At 34.2% G+C, this 19,450-nt stretch overlaps 2 protein-coding genes across 2 annotated transcripts; one reads left to right on the top strand and one right to left on the bottom strand.

Annotated features, from left to right (window-relative positions):
• Positions 1-1,246: 1,246 nt before the first annotated feature.
• Rtf1 (RNA polymerase-associated protein Rtf1) lies at positions 1,247-12,751 on the bottom strand. The gene is made up of 19 exons (XM_013306302.1): positions 12,571-12,751; positions 11,695-11,812; positions 11,202-11,417; positions 10,813-10,876; positions 10,498-10,617; positions 9,901-10,085; positions 9,649-9,741; positions 9,239-9,420; positions 8,353-8,464; positions 7,757-7,877; positions 7,033-7,138; positions 5,869-6,000; positions 5,050-5,178; positions 4,543-4,655; positions 4,112-4,280; positions 3,554-3,652; positions 3,009-3,110; positions 2,639-2,753; positions 1,247-1,925 (listed from the first exon to the last, which is right to left on the bottom strand). The coding sequence occupies exons 1-19, from the start codon at positions 12,637-12,639 to the stop codon at positions 1,819-1,821; spliced, it is 2,352 nt and encodes a 783-aa protein (XP_013161756.1). The 5' UTR covers positions 12,640-12,751; the 3' UTR covers positions 1,247-1,818.
• Positions 12,752-13,025: 274 nt separating this feature from the next.
• maf-S (MAF bZIP transcription factor K) lies at positions 13,026-15,064 on the top strand. The gene is made up of 4 exons (XM_013306128.1): positions 13,026-13,297; positions 13,524-13,642; positions 14,275-14,377; positions 14,785-15,064. The coding sequence occupies exons 1-4, from the start codon at positions 13,253-13,255 to the stop codon at positions 14,929-14,931; spliced, it is 414 nt and encodes a 137-aa protein (XP_013161582.1). The 5' UTR covers positions 13,026-13,252; the 3' UTR covers positions 14,932-15,064.
• Positions 15,065-19,450: the final 4,386 nt, after the last annotated feature.

Below are 19,450 nucleotides of genomic sequence, written 5' to 3'. Positions count from 1 at the left end.
AACCTCTATGAGCGAGAAACTCGTATTAGAGAGAAACCTCTATGAGCGAGAAACTCGTATTAGAGAGAAACCTGTATGAGCGAGAAACTCGTATTAGAGAAACCTCCATTAGCGAGAAACTCGTATTAGATAGAAACCTGAGAGTGTACTACTCACCACGAACCTACTCTTCGATATGTTGAATAATTCACTCAACTACTCACTTGAAGACTCAACTAGGCTGGCTCAACAAGTGAGGGAACAACTCATGAAACCTATGAATAGGAAATTGATGTTGATTCCTTGGTATCAGGTGACTGATGATCAAGTTCCATATGCCATCATGATAGGACGGTAACGCATCAAATAACTGTCTTTTAGAGAACCCAAGACCTAGGATCACAGACAAAGTTCAGAACGAGGTGGGAAGTATGGATGAGAACGTCAATCGTCGAATTGAAAAGCTGGTTAAAGGGAAGTGAAGGAATACACCACCACATCACTCTCGAAAAGCAGATATCTTCAGGTTCTCTGTGTGAGTGTCCCATCCCCTGCCCTGCTCTGAGGAGATGCGATGTGGAATAGCTGCTCCACACTGAAACCATCAGGAAGACTTTCGGTATGGACTCTGTTCTGCTGAATGGTACAGTTTTTGTCTCTGGATGAGCAGAAGTGCTGCATCTGGGAGTTGCCCCTGGATTATTCACGTTGGTGCAGGTGATCGTCACCTCATACCAACCAACATATATTTGGTTATAATTGCATATAGCTTTGTTCCAAACGAAAATCTACATCTTTATATATATAATTCATCTGTGAGTGTGTATGTCACTGAACTTCTCTCAAACGACTGGACAGATTTTGATGAAATTTTTTGTGTGTGTTCAAGGGGATCTGGGAATGGTTTAGATTCACAATTTTGTCCGTTGGACAATGTTTTTTTAAATAAATTTTTAATTTATTAGTAGTTGTTGATTTTGGAATGTTTTACATTGGATCCAACAGACGGCGCTACCATCGCAGTGTCAAATTTTAAATAATATTCGAATTAAAGACGTGTAGACAGGACAACGTCTGTCGGGTCGGCTAGTAAATTATATTTTACTTTAAAAATCGTGAATTTTAATATATTTCTAAAAAAAAAGTTATTCTCAGGTAATTATTTAACTTTATTTTGTAATATTAGTTAATTTTATCTAACAATTTTAATGAAATAAATAAAAAAGTTGTTCCATAGACGATATATTTGAAATTTAACGTTAATATTTTTAAAGTATTTAAGCATTTTTTATAATGAATGACACTCGTATATAAAAATAACAAAAATGCTTAAAATTGCAGAAGACACGTATAAAATTGTTGTATACATGTTTTTATACATGTTTCTACAGTGACAACACATTGCTTAACGAATATTTCGCAAATCACGCGTAACTACAAAATTACTACATATTTTGTAAAAAAAAAATCCGACTCGAAGGATCATTTTTTTATTTTAAGTAGCTATTAATTAAGATATGAATTCATTTAATAAATATAAATCCTTTAATACTATTTGCTTCAGGCACCGTTTTTATTGCTTTTTAATACATTTTACATACGAGACAATAAAAACATGTAATTTATCTATAAAAAAAAACTGAAATTCTAGCAACTAGCATATTCAAGAAATGAAAACTTTAATATGGTCGACTTCTCTCACTAGCGGTAAAGGAAATATTCCTAATTACCTGTAAACGCAATATCTAGTTCTAGGTACAAAAAAAATCTAGATAAAATGTTATGGGTTTGCCCCAAGTCCCGTCAACACTTCAAATGCTATCACATAATTAACAAAACTCATATAAGTCCGTGTCTCTTCTTGTATTCGTCTAGATTAAGGGATCGTTTCGGTCCCGTTTCTTTCACTTTACCAGTCACTTGCTTGGGCTGAGCGTTCATTGACTCTGAAAAAAAAATATATTTACATATAAAAAAAGAAGAAATAATAAACTTATATGAATTTCTCTTTAGAAATGTATAATAATAAAAATTAAATTTGTTTGGTGCTCAATTATTGGAGCAACAACCCCAAAATAATACTTGAAAAGAACACCATTTCATTTCAACATAACAAAACATTTATTAAACAAGCTATCGCCCGCGACTTCATCCAGGCGGATCAAAAAAAAACCTAGCCTTAACTAGCTTATGTGTTCCTCCAGACTATGTTCTACATCTATAGCAAATTTAATTAAGATCCATACAGGCGTTCTAGAGATACATTTAAACAAATATCCATCCGTCTAAGTCATTGGTTCCTAAACTTATTTTGTCTACTGCACACTTTGAGAATAAATATTTTTTTAGCGCCTCCATATTATCACATATTTAAAAACCACTATAACTTCAAATTAAATTAAATAATTATTGTGATCTATATATGTATATTAACGGAGAATTGTAAAGGAAACTTTTACTATAACCCGCAACTTGAGACCTGCAGCGCTCACAAGGGGACGTTATCACACACTTTGGGAAAAACTGGTCTAGACATTCGCATTTACTATATTAGTAAGACCAAACTTTAAATATGTCTTAATTTGTTGAACAGTGTAATTAAATAAATAATTAAGTGAATATGAGTACAAATAGTGATTAGGGTAAATATTCTACTTACTGGCCACGGGTAAGTCCAGGTCAATGTTGATATCAAAGTCGTGCAGAGAGTACAGACTCGTGTTGTCTGATGAACCTGTCTTCTCACGTTTAGGTCTCTCTGGTTCGTTTTCTTGCTGGAAATCAAATCTTTTATAAGTAAATATACAAAAAAAAACAAACAATTGTGTACATAAAAATGTAATAAACTCAAAAACTACTAAAATACTTTTAATATACATATATCTATTAAATAGACGGAGGAAAAAAAACTCCTTTTGTAAACTCCAGTAGTTTTTGAGTTTATTCATTTTTTCTTTTGAAAAACTACCATATGAAGCTTGTTGTATGGATAGAATGAAATATAAGTGTACATAAAAGACGTAACTCACCAAAATCAGTCTATCTCGCTCCTGCCTCTCCCTCTCCACTCTCTCCTCTTCCTCCCTCAGCCGCTGCTCCTCCAACGCAGCTTCTTCATTCCTCATCAACTCCTGTGGACAATATTAATTATTGTACCGCACTCAGAGTTAAAAAACTAAGTAACCTATGTGTTCTTCCAGACTATGTTCCATCACAACATACGTAGCGTCAGTGGCTTAGGGGGTTAAACATATGACTTCTAATCTGCAGGTCCTGAGTTTGAATCCTGCCATATACTAATGTGTTTTCGATTTACATATGTTCATTAATCCTATGTAGTTGTAGGAAACGTGATGCTGCACATATCTGAGAAGAAATTCAAAGATATGTGTCAAGTCAACTTGGACTGGACCAGCATTCACTATGACCTAGTCACTAACTTAGGGTCTGAGTCCCTTAGTGGAGACGTATGAGCTGATGATGATGACGTTTCATATGCCTCAGCGAGATCCATGCAGTTGTACTGTAACATACCTTCCATGCATACATTAATTCGCATTTATAAGATTTATACCTGACTTCTGCCGCCTTGATGTGACTTAAAGTTCATCACAGGCTTTGTATGTCGTCTTGTGAATGGATCGTCTTGCTTTTTACCTTTATTTGCTTTAACCTAGAAAAAAAATTACATCAAAAATAGAAAAAGAACTCAAACTTGGATAAACAAGAGTTTATGAGATTGTGAATTTTCTCGCTTGTAGAGGTTTCTCTTTAACCAGAGTTTCTCGCTTATGGAGGTCAGCGTTTAACGGTAAAATGACTCTAGTTTTTGTAGATTCGTTTATAAACTAGCAGTCGCCCTCAATTCCGTCCACGTGGCATTAAAAAAAATCTTAGTAGCCTATGTGTTCTTCCAGACTGTTCTACATCTATGTCAAATTTCAGCGAAATCCATGTAAATTACAGACCTTCAAACAAACATCCATCTAAACATTCGCATTTATAATATTAGTAAGATATGAAAGTGGAATTTAAACAAGAAACGTTTATAAGAGTCATTGTCCGATCACAAACCTTCATGAGCGAGAACATAACTTGAATTCTCGCTTATAAAGGTTGGATATCTTCTTACCTCTTCCATGATAGCTTTTTCAGCAGTCTCCACGTTTAATTTTCTATTTCTATTATTTATATATGAGATACTTTGTATAGAGGATGTTCTTGTTTTGTCCAACTGGCTCGCTCTGTCTTCTAATTCCTGGATCTTAGCGTTCAAATCCATTACTAATTCATCATCGCCTCTGGAATATTATTCATTAATTAAATTTTATTTAATACTAGCTGTTGCCCATGACTCCGTCCGTATAGAATTAAAACAAACTTAGTAAATATTCTATATATATGACAAATTTCATCAAGATCCGTTGAGCTGTTCTGGAGATACTTTCAACAATCCAAACATTCGCATTTATAATATTAGTAAGAAAGAAGAAGTCCGTGGTCTCTGTCTACCCCTTTAGGTTTTGGGCGTGAGTTATGTTGTTTAATATGATTAATTAATACCTCAATTGTGCGACGTCTCTTTCTTTCATTAGTTGTGTCTTTTTCATCGCGTAATTTGTAGGATGAGATCTGAATCTCTCTTTTTCTGCTACTATTTTTTCTATATCTTCTTCCTATAGAAAAAAACTTAAATTTAACATATATTTATTTTATTCTTAAGGATTGTCTTATTCACTAACGTTTCTAAATACGATTTTAAATAATATAAAGTACTAGCTCTCGCACGTGACTCCGTCCGCTTGGATATATAAAAAAACTTAATTAGTGTAGCCCATCCATCCATCCACATCACATCCATCTAAACATTCGCATTTATAATATTAGTAAGGTAAATAAAAAGCAGCTTTTCAAGGCACAATTCAAAAAAGATTAATAAATAGTATCCTATGTCCGTCTCCTGGCTCTAAGCTACCTCCTCACCAATTTTCAAACATATCAGTAAAGCCGATCTTGAGTTATAAATAGTGTAACTAACACGACTTTCTTTTATATAAAGTATATACTTACTTTAAATTCATACATAAGTGCTTCTTTAACTTCACTTATTTTATTCCTAACAAAATCCATTGTGGGTGGCTTTTTGTTTGCATCCTTTATTGCCTTGTGCCATTTCACAAACTCATTGTCTGTGAACTCCTGGGGGAAAACAGGGTTAAATATACATTAATATACACTCAAATTATAATAAGCGAGAATCTTTTTTTTTATATCATTAGACGGCAAACGAGCAAGCGGCATACGACATATGCAATCGCGTATGCGTTGCCTACCTTTAATCAACGGAGAAGAGGATGCACAGAAAGAAAATATATTCCCTTTCCATGCATCCTCTCATCCGGAAAGTCCACTTCAACTTCCAATCCTTTCCTTATAAGAAAAAGGATTGGAAGGGAAAGAGGATTATTTTAAACCTCCAGGACGCACACTCATCAGACTTGAGGCGTGACTTCTGTATGGTCGTGGTATTTCACCGGACGAGCCGGGACTATTCGTGCGAACATGTTAAAGCTCGCTCTACCACCGTGGAAGCTATTCCAAGTACAGTCTGATGAGTGTACGTCCCGGAGGACTAATTTAGTCCTTAGGGAACTTCCCATCCTTTTCTTTATAAGGAAAGGATGGGAAGTGGAAGTGGATTTTCCGGATGAGAGCAATTGCGTATGTCTATGGGCAACGGTCACTTCGCTATTTCAGCGATTTCAGGTGACCGCTCGCTCGTTTGCCATCTAATGATATAAAAAAAACAAATATAATTATCGGTTATAACAACTGGCTATTACTTGTCCCTTGTACGTCGTAATAAGCAATTTAAATTGAATTATTTACCTGATTACTGACAAATTCCAATCTAAATACTCTATCTTGTGTGCCGTGACGTAACTTCAATCCTTTGTTAGTTCTTGTGTTGCCCAAATTGTATACTTTAGCTGTCTCGTATACATCTATTATTTCTGCCACCTGTATACAAAATATAAAACATAAATACAACACTTAAAGGATCTTATTTAATTTACTATCTATTGCACGCGACACCGTTCGAATGAGATTAAAAAATTTAATAGCATCTTTGTTTTTCCATGCAGCCGTTCTGGTCACCTTCTAACAAATATCCATCCATTTAAACCAGTGGTTCCCAAACTTATTTTGTCTACTGCCCACTTTGAGAATAAATATTTTTAGCGCTCCCATATTTTCACATATTTAAAAACCACTATAACTTCAAATTAAATTAATTAATTATTGTGATCTATATATGTATATTAACGGAGAATTGTAAAGGAAACTTTTACTATAACCCGCAACTTGAGACCTGCAGCGCTCACAGGGGGGCGTTATCACACACTGGGACTGATTTAAATATTCGCATTTATAATATTAGTAAAGTACTAAGATTGTATTGTTTTTTTTTATTACTAGCTGTCGCCCGTGACTCCGATTGCACGGAATTAAAAAATTTAATAAGTCTGTGTTCTACACCAAAGTGTGAGATACCAAATCCATCCAAACTTGTATATTTATATTAGTAAGATTATTCAATTGAGTTAACAAGAAATTTCCTTTTAAATAAAAGATAAAAAGATGTTGTTGTTTAAGAGTGGTAGAACCCGCTTTAACATCTTCGCACGAATTGGCCAGGTTCGCCCGGTGAAATACCACGACCATACAGACATGCGTCAAGTGGAAGCTATTCCGCGTACAGTCTGATGAGTGTGCGTCCCGGAGGCCTAATTTAGCCCTCTTTCCCTTCCCACCCTTTTCTTATAAGGAAAGGATGGGAAGTGGAAGTGGACTTTCCGGATGAGAGGATGCATGGAAAGGGAATATATTTTCTTTCTGTGCATCCTCTCCTCCGTCGATTAAAGGTAGGCAACGCATATGCAATTGCGTATGTCTATGGGCAACGGTCACTTCGCTACTTTAGCGATTTCAGGTGGCCGCTCGCTCGTTTGCCACCTTGTGATATAAAAAAAAAAAAGATGTACAACTCACCCTGTATACAGGATTTCCGTTATTATTGCCGATACCAATGCGTACAAAACATCCAGTCACCACACGAGCAAAGAATGGCAAATGAACTAATCTTTCCAATTTAAACCTGAAAATAAAGTTAACATAACTATCTTACAGTCGAAACTGGATAAGGGGGAAAGGAGAGGGAAAAAGTGAGAAAAACACAGCAGTCCCTTAAACTCTCCCTATTCCAGATTTGGCTGTACACATTATTCTAAAATTCTAAATGAACAAATTCTATATATTAAGCTTTTTAAGTAACTTTAAGATGATTATTTGATAAAATAACGTAATATTATAAAATAATAGCTAATTTTTATTATTCACTAGCTATTACCGGTGACTTCGTCCGCGCGCAATTAAAAAATAACTTAATTTGACTATGACTATTTAGACAATGTTCTATATTTATACAAAATAACATCGGGATCCGTTCAGCCGTTATGGAGATATCTTCAAATATCCATCCATACATGCATCCATCTAAATATTCGCATTTATAATATTAGTAAGACGAGTAAAAAGGTTTTGACTACATTTTAAAATTTTACAATATTCAACGACAATTTTTTTAATTATTTTGTGTTTTAACTGAATAGAAATACACAGTCAAGGACATTTATATCCTACCCAGGTAATAATACAATTAGACTAGAAAACTTACAATATTAAGTGGGTAAGAAATTAATTTCTCTAACTATACCTGCTTAACCTAAGTTTATTGATCTGATCTCTTGTATCCGCGTACTTCACTTCCACTTCCTCTCTCTTCTTCTCCTCTTCCTCACCACCAGAGGATGACGAACTGCTGGAGCTGCGACGACCTACAAAATATATACTCATGCTTACATTAAACTAGCTGTCGCACGCGACTACGTCCGCGATTAAAAACGAACTTAATAAGTAGCTTATGTGTTCTTCCAGACCATGTTTTACATCTATGACAAATTTCATCCAGATCTATGAAGACTTTCCAGAGATACCTTCAAACATCCATCCATCCAACAGCATTTATAATATTAGTAATATATGTGAGCCTGCAAGAGGCCAAGAGACACATTTTTTTTATTTGTTTATAGTGATTACTTACTTATAGACATTTCACTTTTACAAGACTTTCTCGTTTAAAGCAGTTTCTCTCTTAAACAAGTTTCTCATTTATAGAGGTTTCTCTTACCCGAGTTTCTCTCTTATAGAGGTTCTCTTACCAGAGTTTCTCGCATATTAGGGGATCGGACTTTCGCTTGTATATAATCTTGTGACATCTGTATTATCAAAGAGTATAAAAGAGAAACTAACCTTGTGATTTGTTATCTTCAGAATCAGAGCCGGAGTCATCAGAATATATATCAGATGCTTTTAACTTGACGCTCTGTTTACTTGTACCACCAATTATCTCCGCATCTGCGTCCTGTTGGATAAAAATATTATATTTAACTGAGGTAGAGCGAGCTTTAACTTCTTCGCACGAATTGTCCCGACTCGCCCGGTGAAATACCACGACCACACAGAAGACAGGCCTCAAATGGAAGCAATTCCAAGTACAGTCTGATCAGTGTGCGTCCCGAAGGCCTAATTTTGTCGTCTTTCCCTTCTTACCCTTTTTCTTATAAGGAAAGGATGGGAAGTGGAAGTAAATTTTCTGGATGAGGAGAGGATGCATGGAAATGTTTTCTTACTGTGCATGTAGGCAACGCATATGCAATTGCGTATGTCTATGGGCAACGATCACTTCGCTATTTCAGCGATTTCAGGTGACCGCTCGCTCGTTTACCACCATATAATATAAAAAAAAAATATACAAAAAAAGCTAAAACATTCACGTATGTTCGTCCGGTCTAGACTAAACTAGTCGGTTCCACTAGTGGAAATAAGATATGCAATCTGTTCCCCTGACAAATTCATTTCTCCTTTCCATTGTTGGTGGCAGAGGCGAAATTTCTCTACCCAAGCATTTATTAATGAAATGGATTTGTACTGGAAGGGGAAATATTCCTTTTTTTGTATACTCTGTGTACTAAAATGAAAGGTATATGCAATCGTCTTTTTGGAAATATCTATGGTCAACGGCCAGTTCCACATTTTGGTAAATTTAGCTTTAGAAAACAATTCTGTGAATATCTGATCAGTGGTTAAAATTAATGTTTTTTTTTTCTAAATTAAATATATAAGTTGTTATACTTACATCATCATCATCCTTGTCTTTCTCCTGTTCCATTCTCTTCCTTTGCTTATGTTCAGTGCGAGTTGCCTTTGCGTCTCTCTGCGCACGTAACGCCGCCATTGCGTTCTGCCGCCTGTCGTCCACGTTCCTCTTCCTACCTTCAGACTTCGTACCGAACAGGGGTGATGTCGAACGAGACGCGTCTGGAAGGAAGAACATTAAGAAAAATAACTAAGTGTAGACTTAACCACGTTCTATTAGTCAAGCTTTTTCATTTGACACCAATGTTGGGGTAGTAAAATATGTCATCCGCCATTTCGCGTCGGCCATCTTGGATTTAAAATTGGCACTGAATATTAAAAATAACATTGTCATTAGGACTAAGGACGTGTACCAAATTTGAGAAAATCTGACAAGAGATATCCACTCACCATTGTCTTTCTGATCATCCATTATCTCACCGGGACTCTGTTCCATACTTTCATTTTCTTTCTCCATTTCCTTTGGTTGTTCTGATTCAGATTCTAAAAAAAACACATACAAAATCACTTCTAGATTACCTCGAGTTAGTAACAGAAAGAATATTATGTTTAAACATAGATCCTACATTTAAAGACAATTTTATTTTTCACACAAATTAACTGTTGAGATGAGAATGATTATAATTGTTTCCCAACTCTTACCTCTCCTCTCAACTCTCTCCATTCTCTCTCTTTCTTCAGGCGGTCTCTCACTCTCTCTAGGTGCTTCTCTCTTCTGTGCTCGTCTCCTGCGGCGCGCGTCTCTCCTCCGCGCCAACTCTCCCGGAGATGCGCCGCGCTCCGCCGCAGTACGCTTTGCTAGACGAAGCTTCCTTTCTATCTCCCATCTGGTGATTTGTTTTATGAAGAAAATATAATCACACGTAAAATTGTTAATTAAATTAAGGGAAAATCATAAAACTACAGACAGAGAAATATCGAACTACAGATTTTATATAAGTAAGAAATATAATAAAACTAGCTGTCTACCACGACTCGGGCCGGAATTCAAACTTAATTAGTAGCCTATGTGTTCTTTCCAACTATGTTCTATATCTATGCCAAATGATATTGAGATCTATTGAGCCGTTCTGGAGATTACTTCTAACAAACATACATCCATCTAGACATTAGCATTTATATTAGTAAGACCTAAATAACTAATAAACCAACCTAAAATGACAATCACACACAATTACAGTTAATAATTTTTTTTATCTCCATCTCTTATTCTGCATCTCCACTTTTAATATCCCTTACCTTGTCTTCATGAGATCTCTTCTCTCAATACGTTTGAATATCTCTTGTTCTCTCTCCTTCTCCGACATAGCGGCAAGCCTTGCCCTGTCTTCTTCATCTCCCATCAAATTTTCATCATAACTGAAAGATTTTAAAATTAAAAATAATTTTTTTTATTTACTTTTTTTTATGATAAGCAGGAAATTGTAAAATCTCTGTATAAAATGATTATCTTTGATATAATAGAGATAGTATGTATTAAACCATGATCTGAGAAACAATAGATTTGGGACTCAGAAACCCACTGTAAATAGGCAGATTAATAATCTGTCTCACCCATCATCAAATTCCTCTTCCGAGTCTATTGAATCATTGTCAGACGAATGTGACGATACTTCACCTGAAAATAAGTACAATAATGATAAAACTAGCTGTCGACCGCGGCTCCGTCCACTCTATATTAAATAAACTTAATAGCCTATGTTCTACATCTATGCCAATTTTCAGGTAGATACATACATAGTTTCTGGAAATAACATCTAACAAACATCCATCCATCCAAACATTTTATAATATTAGTAAGAAGTAAGATAGAGATAGTATATATTAAAGTTTAAAATTTGGATTAAATGACTAGGAAGATTATGAAATACCAAGGTACATCTTCAGATATTTAGAATGATAAGGATATTTGCACTAATAATTAAAAAAAAATCATATGCTACCTTCTTCAGGTTCGCTGTATGTATCTTTTTTCTTAACCGAACCAACACTGTCTATGCTCTTTCTGGTTTCAGTCTTTTTCGGTTCCGCTTTCTTTTTAACTTCATCCGTGTGATCTGATGAGGACTTCCTTGCAGGTCTCGGTGGGTCTTTTTTCTTGGATGTGTCACTTCTTGCATCACTCTCCGATTCTGAGTTCGATGATGAAGATGATTTGCCTAAAATCATGATGTTTGTTAAATAAAAAATAGCTGTCGCTCACATCTCCGTCCACACAGAATTAAAAATTAATAAGTATGTGTTCTCCAAGACAATGTATGCCAAATATCAGCAAGATTTGTGCAGAAATGAATGGGAAAGTGGAATTATTAAGGCGAAGGTGAAATGGGAAAAAACATCCTTTTTTATCACAGCCAATACTTAATCACCATAGATCACTTAGTGTAGCTTACATACTAAAATTACACTAAGGATTTTTTAATATTTACGAGTTACCATCTTTTTTGTCATCATCATCCCAATCAGACTCGCTGTCTGATGATTTGTTGTTAGATTTTGATGGTGGTGGTGATTCTTCTGGTTTCTTTTTCTTCTTTGCTAAGTTTAAGAATTGCTGGAACAATAATATCTATGGTCAGACCTACTTCACAATTACATAATAGACAATATCAAGATTGTCATTGATTTTTTAAGGCAACAAGATCTTTAAAATGGAACCTAAATTATTTAATGATTAAAAGTTTATTAAAAATAACTTGTTGACTTACATAAATAATATGATGTAACAAATTAGTTATTTTCGAAAAAAAACTGAATTTTCCTAGTGAAAAATAAATATTTTGTCTATGGTCTTTTTATATTTATAATTTCCTAAAGAAATTATAGTAAAGTCAATAAATTTAAAAAGAAAAGAGGAGGAGATTAGGTAACGCGATGTTCGTTATTATGTTTGAATGTATTTGATAAAAAAACGAATACGTTATAACTAAAAAACACTTTGAATTATGTTATGTATTTTGTAACGTTTTGGGACGCAAAATTTGGCAGAATGTAAAAGAATTTTACGTTAATAAGTTTGGAAAGTGGCTTTCTTCGAATTTTGTATGAGTCATAGCCAAAGTGGCCATTACAACACCAAGCTTTGTAGAAAAACATCGTGACAATAGTGAAAACGTTAAATTGTTTTTACAAGTAAAAACACTGTTTTTTCCTAAATATCTCAGGTTATTGCGCACTAAGCATAATTATAGCATCGTGCTATTGATCTTGGCCTAAATACGCATGTGAAATAGAATAGGAATGTCTACAAAAAGCTGTCTTGTCTTCTAAAACAACCTATAACCTAGGAATTGTATAACGGATATTACTTACCGAGTCTAAGTCTGAGCAATCGCTGCTTGAATCAGAATCGATCAATGGCTTATTCTTCCTTTTAGCCATTTGTGAGAACTATATCTAGAAAGAACGACACAAGATTTTTTTCTTTACGCTACGAAGTTGTCCGTCAATCGTTACACACAAAATGTTTTTTTTACAATCATTGAGAGAATATCGCATTCTTGAAATTTCAGTTCGGATACTCAACTTACTCTTTTTAGGTTTTACAAAATATTAACAAGGTATTTTCGATGCGATGCTATAAGATAAATAATTTTACAGAAATGTAACAAAAGATTATGAGGATTAACATTTTTAAATTGAAGATTGAGGCTAAAGAGTATATCAATTTGATTGATTGAGGCAAGTGCTAAAAAGTTATCGCGACGGATATTAGACATTTTATAATCTGTGGTCTGAGGTTGTCATCTATGCCGTTTGTTTGTCATCATCTGTCATTGTTGTTATTTTCCAAAAGTGAAAATTACTACGAAATAGTAAAATAATAAGAGATTCGGAGAGATAAACGCTGTCGGTTAAAAAAAAAATCCTTTTTTTGATTTCTTGTGCTTCATACGTTTGGTAGATTTGAATATTCTATCTTACCACATTGTTGCGATAAATAACCGTATACGTAGTAACGGGTCCTCCGTTACTTTTCCAATAAAACCTTATTATGCCTCATGATTTAAAAGAACTGGGTGTAAGGAAAGCTATAATGGTAAGAACACTATATCGAAACCACACACATTCGTATGCCAAATTTTTTACAAATATTTCTCAAGTACTATAGAATGTTTCTAGAAACTACAAACAACACGTTTGAAGAATTCGATAACAATGTTTAGGATATTTAATGAACGACATATAATGACTGCTTAAATAACCTAATAGCAAACTTGTAAGTACCGCAGCTAGTTTCTAAATTAAAAACACTTAATTTTCAGGCTCCCTTGTCGCCAACTCCCTGCGCCGAGATTAGTGATGATGAGCTGGTCTCCATTTCAGTGCGAGACTTGAACCGACAGCTCAAGATGAGAGGACTGACAAGAGATCAGATTGTAAGGTAGGTGTAATGGTATAGATGTATGAATGTGGAAGGCAAGAGAGAAGTATTCGAACTATTGACAGATGGAAGTGTGTGTGTGTGTGTTTTTTTTTTGTGACTGTGTAGTCACTGTTTGCCTTGAGGAGGCATTTACAGCTTCACCAGGCTTGACGTGGCCGAGCGCAGATGGTGCTTAGCCTGAACCTCGAAGTGTGTGTATTAAATGAAGTTATCAATTAATTCTGCCTACACCTCTAGGTTATGTGTTTGTTGTTGTAAATCACCAGGCTATTTTATCCATATTTTTGCATGATATTGGCTGTAGAAATCTATGGTAAAGAAATTTCAGCTTGATACCTTCACACATTTCTGTGAAAAATGGTCTTGACAGACAGAGAGGTTCCGTTTTCTTCCTCTAGAAGTATGGAACCCTAAAAATAGTAATTTCAGTGGATCAGTGGATCTCCACTATTGAAGCATCTATAAAGATATTATAATCTTCTCATTATCTTTGAAAGACATACTGATGTTTTTGGAATTGGGCATTTAGTTATTTAAAATATAAAGAAATAAAACTCTCATAGTATATCTGCGGTGAAACATATTTAGATCTGGGATCAAATATATTAGTAATATATTTTTTGTTACAGAATGAAACAAAGACGTAGAACTCTCAAGAACCGAGGCTATGCAGCCTCGTGTCGTATTAAACGAATAGAACAGAAGGATGAATTGGAGACTGAAAAGAGTCAGGTTAGTTTAACTCATTTACAATAGGTTTCTGAGACCAAGTCATTTAAAATATATTGTTATTTCTATTTTTAAAAAAGGGTTGCATCTCTCATTGATTTAGTATGAGATGTAACGTGACCCTGAATAACCATAAATAAATACTAGCCCTGAAGATGGACCCCTGATGGGTCCAAAAGTAGTTGGTGCTGCCACGGGTAGATCAAATGTTAGTTAAGTCATTCCTAATTAATTTATTATAATATCTCACGAAAGTTTTAACAATTTAATTATTTCTGTACTGTTAAAAATAATGATAGACATGATAATATGTTTTAAACAGAGATTTGGTCTCGGAAACCCACCATTTTTCAGCCAGTTGTTCTTGAGTTATAAATAATGTAGCTAACAGGATGTTTTTTTTTGTCAAGGAATGGCACGATATGGAGGCAATGCAAGAGGAAAATACAAGAATTCGTGATGAAATAGAAGCATTGAGAAGTAAATATGACGCATTGAAAAGGTTTGCCATAATGAAGAGTATCCCATTACCAGCGGAATTGGAAATATTACCATAAAGAAAAACGGATATTTTGTGCATTTGTAGAAAGGTTTTGTAGAAATAAGTTCTTACATCACCATCATCAGCTCACTATACGTCCCCACCAAGGGGCTCGGAGCCTACTCTAAGTTAAGGGTGATTAGGCCATAGTCAACCACGCTAGCCAAGAGTGAGTTGACTTCACACATATCTTTTGAATTTCTTTTTAGATATGTGCAGCATCACGATGTTTTCCTTCACCATAAGAACGTCATTCAGAAAAACACATTGGTACATGGCGGGATTCGAACCCAAGACCTGCAGATTGCAAGTCAAGTGCTTGACCCCTGAGCCACCGACGCTCACTTACATACCAGTTAAAAAAAGAAGTTCAACAATTAACTATTTTCATCTTATCTTACTAATATTATAAATGCGAATGTTTAGATGGATGGATGTTTCTTTGAAGGTATCTCCGGAACCGCTCAATGGATAAATATGGAATTTGCATGTAGAATATAATCTGGAAGAATACATATTCTACTTTCAAGCTTCTCTAAATTCCACTCGAACGGAGTCGCGGGCTATAGTTAGTAAATATATAAAAATATCAGTTGCCCGTAACTCTGTCAGCGCGAAATTAAACTTAATTAGTAGTCTATGTATTCTTCCAGATGTTCTACATCTATGACAAATTACATCAAGATCTATGTAGCTGTTCCGGAGATACCTTCTAACAAACATTTAAACATTCGCATTTATAATATTAGTAAGAGTTTATCCTAGTTTTCTAAACTTATGGCCAGTAATATAGGGTGTCCCAAATGGTTACTTACATAGGAAGGGGGATGATAGGGGTGGTCACAAGGGTCACCAGAAAAATAAAATAAAAATTCCCCTCTGGGTATTAAAAAAAATAAATGGCATTTTTTAAAAACTTAAAAATTTTACACCTTCTGGGGCAATTTTAATTTTCTTTAAAATCTTTGTTAGTTGTATTGTTTTTATTTCATATTGATAAAGGGTTATTGACGATAACTTAATAGCTTTTTTTTTAAATGTAGCAATATTTGTAGGTTACAAAATTGCCCCTTAAGGTGGAAAATTTTTAAGTTTTTTAAAAATGCTATTTATTTTTTTAATACCCAGAGGGGAATTTTTATTTCATTTTTCTGGTGACCCTTGTGACCACCCCTATCATCCACCTTCCTATGTACGTAACCTTTTGGGACATCCTGTATAGTGAGATATATAGAGATTTTAACAGAATTAAGAATATAGTAAATATACTTTAGTAGATATAATTTTCGTTTATAGTAATTTGGGTCAGGTAATTACGTAATTTCTTGATATGTTTTTTTTTTTATTTATATATAAGAATGAATAATTTTAATTTGTAATTTCACTATAAGTGATATTATTGGCATTTTTTATATTATGTTTGCTTTATATAGCATTAATTATTACTAATATTATTTTTAATTACGTAATAAATGGTTTTTACATCTATTAATTATATTAAGGTAGGTTACACTTGATTGTGTACTATCAGGGTATTTGGCGGTATTCCACTTTAAAAGTAAGTCGCTTGATGATGAAGCATACAGACGAAAGAGAGGACAGCTTAAGGACGATTTAGGGTCCTTCAAGAAGTGTATCACCATCTCAAAGGCCGACAACGCATTTGCAGCTCCTCTGGTATTGCTGATGTCCATGGGCGTCGATGAACACTTCGCTGTTCCCCCTGCTCTTTTGTCCCCTTCTCTTATAAAAAAAAGGTTTTTAATGTGTTCGTACCTAATTCAATCAGTGGTATATTAATTTCTTTTTAATATTACAACGATGTTTGCTTATCTCACTGCTACCTTATCGGTTATCTGTTAGTTTATCTTTTGGTAAGGAACAAGACAATTTTTTTTCTAAGTGGAACATCGCGTAGTGACCTGACTGTACATATCAGTGTTAATTAACTGTGCACAATTAACTGTTGTTAAATTACTTTTATGCTGTATTTGAACAAGACATTTTTTTTATAGATATTCTGAAATTAAATGTAAATTAAACGCCATCTAGTTTATATTTACAAAAACTTTCCTTTCGAAGATTTATTCCTCATTTTGTAAACATGCTGATAGAATAAATTATATTAACTACAATGATGTTTTATTGAATAGAAGACAAAGTGATAGTACCGCCTGCTTCCATTCACACCATCTCGATGGCTGGCAATCCACGACCGTGCGGTTTACTCGTAACTTCTTGCTTCGCACAGCAGCGTTTTGGAATGGTCTATCCTCGGCGGTATTTCCAAAGCACTACGGCTAAGGGTCCTTCAAGAAGCGAGCTTATCACCATCTCAAAGGCCGGCAACGCATCTGCGGTTCCTCTGGTATTGCTGATGTCCATGACGTCGTTGAACACCTCGGTGTTCCCGCTGCTCGTTTGCCCTTCTCTTATAAAAAAAGTAATTCCGATGACAAATACTAGTCCTCGACCCCTTCCCCTTTCTAATAAGAAGGAATTTCATAAAAAACATAATTAGTAGCCTATGTGTTCTTCCACAATATGTTCTATATGTATGCCAAATTTCATCGAGATTCATACAGCCGTTCTGGAGATATCTTCAAACAAACATCCATCTAAACGCAGGTAAGATAAGATGTCTATAGGCAGGGTCTTTTGGCTATTTTTTGTGGATTCCGTGACCGATTGTTCGTTTGAAATTTTTTTTTTCCAATTTAGTATGTATAGTATAAAAACCGTCTAAATTTTTTCAAAAAGAAGAGAGAATGCAAAAGATCGCGATTTATTTAAAGTACATAAATAATTTATTAGGAACGTATTCAAGGACAAAAGCCAAAAGCACTTTGCCCAGTCCTTTTTTATAATAGGGTTACCATGATTTAATTTAAAATAAATCAAAGTAGTAAGTGTTTTTTTTGTTTATAAAATCTTATGTCGTATCTCTTTAATTTTGTTATGTAATTTAGCGTATAAAATTTATGTCTAAAATTATTAATCTTACTAATATTATAAACGCTAATGTTTAGATGGATGGATGGATGTTTGAAGGTATCTCCGGAACGGCTGGTCTTGATGAAATTAATCATACATATAGAACAGGGTCTGAAAGAACACATAGACTACCAATTATGTTTTTCTTTTAATTCTACGCGACTAAAGTCGCGGGCGACAGCTAGTATTATTAATAGATAATAAATGGTTTTCACTTATTTCACACAAATTAATCAATTTTAGTTTTTTTATATTTGCTGCTAAGTAAACTGATGTACTCAGAGTCCTATAATGGATGTTTAATCAATCCCTTAGTGCAAATCTCTCAATCTAAATTAAGCGGCTTCCTTAATGAAGTAGCTCCATTAAGGGAACAGCGTAGTATTTAAACATTTATGGTCACCCTAATATTTAAGTTTTCGCAAGTCGATAATTGTGTTTGGAGATCCCTGAGGTAAAGAGGGATCGCATGGAGGTAAGCGGGGATTATTTTACATTTCGATTCCTCACTGATTTTGTCTTTTGTAAACAGATTGATGGAAATGTAATTTTTGTAGGAAAATACATTGTTTTTAGACCTTAGTTAACTCCTAGTTATTTTTGGATTTTAGTAGTTTATAGATAGGTCTGGAATTGTTAAGAGGTTATAAATACTCATAATTTATGAGTGACGTTAAATTCTTTTTTTTTGGCCGTTTTTTAAATATAATTCTACGAAATAGTAATGCTGGATCCTGCCCATAGACCTTTCATTGATTTTTTTCTTTTCAACGAAATTAGGGTTAAATGTTTCATTTTTTATGGTGCTAGTACAAAATTCAACTATTATTAATTACTTTGTTTGCTGAATCTATTTATTTTTACTGTTATTTTCATTAAAAAACAGTTTTTACATTCAAAGCAAAATAAAATTTAAATACGTATGCGTATTATTTTTTTCTCTAAGTTTTAAAATGTAGATAACATATAAAATATTCTTACGTCATTACGTCAGCTGGTATAAAGTTTTGCGCGGGAAAAAAATCATGGAATCCATAAAATTTGTTTTAATCTTGAGAGAGTCGTAAAAATTAAGGCAAAAAGATTTCCCTCTTTAACTTTTTGTAATGTATCTTTAAATTGTTGGCGAAACTTTTCGGTGGATGATTTACATTTTGTTTTGAATTACGGCTCTTCGTATTATCTTTGCGCATTATTATTGATACTGGCAAGTACGAGGCAAAGGAAAGTATATTTTTGACACTTAAATACCTAAAATTGGTAACTCTCAAAACATTTATTAGACTCTTTCAGCAAAATTTTGTACTGGCTGCAAGAATATTATTATATATAATATAATAAAATTTCATAAAAATCGGTCAAGCCGTTTTGGAGTATGGTAACACCGTGACCCGAGAATTTTATATAAAAAACTACATTGTAAAATATCTTCTATATATATAGAAGATATTTACGTCTACTATATATATATATAATATATAACTCAAGAACGGCTTTACCGATATTGGTGAGGAGGTAGGTTAGAGCCACGAGACGGACAT

This window comes from Papilio xuthus, unplaced genomic scaffold (assembly GCF_000836235.2).
Source record: "Papilio xuthus unplaced genomic scaffold, Pxut_1.1 DF828258.1, whole genome shotgun sequence".
In the NCBI taxonomy this organism is placed as follows: domain Eukaryota; kingdom Metazoa; phylum Arthropoda; class Insecta; order Lepidoptera; family Papilionidae; genus Papilio; species Papilio xuthus.
This window is presented reverse-complemented; position numbering and strand designations above follow the sequence as displayed.

Bases quoted from the DNA above. Each gene is read 5' to 3' on its own strand.
- Rtf1 (XM_013306302.1), bottom strand. From the start codon at position 12,639: ATGGCTAAAAGGAAGAATAAGCCATTGATCGATTCTGATTCAAGCAGC. The intron at 9,421-9,648 runs GTGAGTGGATAT...TCTTCCTTCCAG, and splicing joins GGATGATCAGAAAGACAATG to ACGCGTCTCGTTCGACATCA. The intron at 2,754-3,008 runs GTGAGTTACGTC...TTTGATTTCCAG, and splicing joins AGCGAGATAGACTGATTTTG to CAAGAAAACGAACCAGAGAG.
- maf-S (XM_013306128.1), top strand. From the start codon at position 13,253: ATGCCTCATGATTTAAAAGAACTGGGTGTAAGGAAAGCTATAATG. The intron at 13,298-13,523 runs GTAAGAACACTA...CTTAATTTTCAG, and splicing joins GTGTAAGGAAAGCTATAATG to GCTCCCTTGTCGCCAACTCC. The intron at 13,643-14,274 runs GTAGGTGTAATG...TTTTTGTTACAG, and splicing joins ACAAGAGATCAGATTGTAAG to AATGAAACAAAGACGTAGAA.